The sequence below is a fragment of the Lactuca saligna genome, chromosome 5 (genome assembly GCF_052625555.1).
Source record: "Lactuca saligna cultivar CGN05327 chromosome 5, ASM5262555v1, whole genome shotgun sequence".
Taxonomy (NCBI): Eukaryota; Viridiplantae; Streptophyta; class Magnoliopsida; order Asterales; family Asteraceae; genus Lactuca; species Lactuca saligna.
In genome coordinates this window covers 282057817-282060805 of record NC_136421.1, presented here as the reverse complement: position 1 = coordinate 282060805, position 2989 = coordinate 282057817, and the positions used below count along the sequence as shown (strand labels likewise).

The 2989-nt window shown below is 35.2% G+C and overlaps 1 protein-coding gene across 1 annotated transcript; it reads right to left on the bottom strand.

The window, feature by feature from the left end:
* Positions 1-1874: 1874 nt before the first annotated feature.
* LOC144998338 (putative F-box protein At5g04010) lies at positions 1875-2734 on the bottom strand. The gene has a single exon (XM_078958125.1). The coding sequence runs from the start codon at positions 2732-2734 to the stop codon at positions 1946-1948; it is 789 nt and encodes a 262-aa protein (XP_078814251.1). The 3' UTR covers positions 1875-1945.
* Positions 2735-2989: the final 255 nt, after the last annotated feature.

Genomic DNA, 2989 nt, shown 5'->3' with positions numbered 1-2989 from the left:
ATGATCACGTAGTGACCGATGTTTTAATTCTTAAAAACTTAATTAATAAAATCAAAAGTGATGCTTAGCTAGAACTGGGTGCTACAAATAGTGATGACCGATGTATCTATACCAACTACACAATTGGATACACTATCACTATCTATCTTTATGTTGATGATATATTGATCATCGACAGTCACCTAAAAGATATTCTTGGGACATAGAAATATTTATAATCGAACTTTAAAATGAAAGATATCAGAGAAGCAGGTACCATTACGACAATGTTGAAACATTTGAATATTAAGGAAAACAACACTCATTTTGATTCAAGTATACAACTTAATGTGGACACTGATCGAATAATAGCTCAACTAACATTTATTATGATATAAATATTATATATTAAAAACTATATGTATAGATTTATAATAATTCAATAAAAAAGAATTACTTCGACAAAAAAAATTTAAAATAGAATTAACTAAAATAAATTAATAATCGAAAAAAAAATATTTAGTATATGAATAAAATAATAAATTAAAGTAATAATCCAGTAAAAAATAATTAAAAAAAAATTACAAAAATTAACGAAAAAAAATTAATAATCCAATAATATAACATTTATTATGATATAAATATTATTTATTAAAAACTATATGCGTTGATATATAATAATTCAATAACAAAGAATTACTTCAAAAAAAAAATCAACTAAAATAAATTAATAATCCAATAAAAGAATATTTAATAACATATAATATTATATATTAAAAATAATATCTATTAATATATAATATTTCAATAAAATAAAAAAGAATGTATGCAAAAATAGTCTTATAGTATGGTAAAATACAAAACTGCGAAAATGATCGAAAATAATCCTGGGGTAAAATTATCCTTTTAAGAAAGTTAACGACCAACTATCGGATGAGGGATCAAAACCACAACAAAACTTGTTGAAAAAGACCACAACTTTTCAAACGTTTGGACCGTAACCACATAAAATAACAAACCACACCATTTTTGCATTTTTGCAGTTTTGTCTAATCTAGAGGTGACGCCTCCTCAAATTAATGATTTACTATTTTTGCAGTTTTATCTAATCTAGAGACTCCTCAAATTAGTGATTTACCTTCTAGTGGGTCATGAAAATGAAAATGATTTATAGTGAGCACCGAGATAACCAGTCAAGTACGAGAGAAGCGAGGTTCGTAAAATGGCTTGATTTATGGTGCAATTAATTTGCACTTAAATCTTCTCGAAGTCTTTACAAAGAGGATACTCAAGGTTTTCTGATGAACTATCAGATAATAATGAACTCGATGAACATTTGAATTGCCACACGGCAGCTTATGAGAGGCCAACCGTTATCTTATCGTCATTGAATCTTTAGGATTCTAGGTTCAAAATCGCAACCTTACCTCCTCTTTTCAACCTTACCTTCTCTCTTCCTTTGTGGTTCTTCCATTGTTCTTCCATAATTGTTGAAATGAAGAATAACTGTATTTAATCATTAGTTTTACACTGCAACCTACAACCATGATCTATTCAAACGCATCAATGAATGAACTATGAGAGCTCACCTCGCCTAAAAATTCACATAAATGCACAAAACAAACATACAAACTTGCCGACTCAGTTTTAACTTTTTACCAAATACCAACATTTACCATACAAGCATTCAATACTTGATCAGGGACTGCACCTCATTATTGACATCTCAAATGTCACTCGAGCAAATTCATCGTCTTCTGAGGTGCAAGTTGTTGTTGATATTCAGAAAACAAACTAGCTAGTTAACTTCAGGTTTGTTTTTACTCTCCATATATATACTATAATATATAATGGAGAAAAATAAATGAGGGATATATTTATGTAGTCGCAACACATTTTATAAAAATCGAATTTTTACAAGTCACTTCGACAAGAGTGGAACGTGTAACCACATGAAAAAGGAGTATCACACGTCACAAGGTTCAAGAAAATGCTGCAAATACCTAAGTCCATCATCAACTCCAACATATCTCCAGCTTACGATACTCAACACCCCCACACACACCTTCTCCACAACCTTCTTTCGACCTTCTTCCCTCGTAACCAACCTCATATCCGCTACCATCCCACTCGTACCACCGCAGCTTGATGCACAGCAACACCCTGGTGCTGGCAGCTCCGTCGAGAACCACCCATCCGTACCGGACACAAAGCTCCCTTTACATTTACAATCCATCATCGTGAAAACGCCTTCAAACCCTCTCAATACCACATTCCATGTCACCTTCGTATCCTCCAACACCTCAAACTGCAGCCACTTTTCGTGATCACGAACATCAAAATCGAAACGGAATAAGGCTTTTGGGTCCAGCGGCAGTGCGGTGCCGGGTTTAATTAAGGTGACCGGCGGTGACTTTGAGTTGTTTACTGTTATGATGAAAAGGAGGTTTTGTAGGGAGATTCGGGGCTTTGACGGTGGCTTGTGGCGGCGTTTGGCAGAGGTGAGACCAAGGGAAAAGAGACGATGGAAGGAGAGAGATGGAGCGACGGTGAAACGGAGGTGGGAGAGAGAAGGGAACTGGGTGGTGCATGGGTCTTCCCAAAGGTGGTCGGAGGACATGGCGGAGCACCATGATTTAGAAACACAGGAGGCGATGGCTAGGTTTTCGGGGTCCAGATAGTTTGCAACCAGATCAAGAGCTTGCCATGGGATCGTAGATGACGGCGGCGACGTCGACGCTGTTGAAGTTGCCATGAGTAGAGTATTAAAATGAGAATCTTGAATTCCGGTGTCATCAGCAGTGGAGTGATTTATAGGGTTTGATGGGATAAGAGAGTTTTCTGTGGGTTGACACATGGTGCTATACTACTGTTTATGCATGTAGTGTGCTAACACGTGTGCATGACCCATAAAACACCTTCACACGTGTGAATCAAAACAAACAAGACGGTGTAATGTTAATTATCCGAAAATAGAACCGAGAAAGACACATATACTAAAAGAACAAAA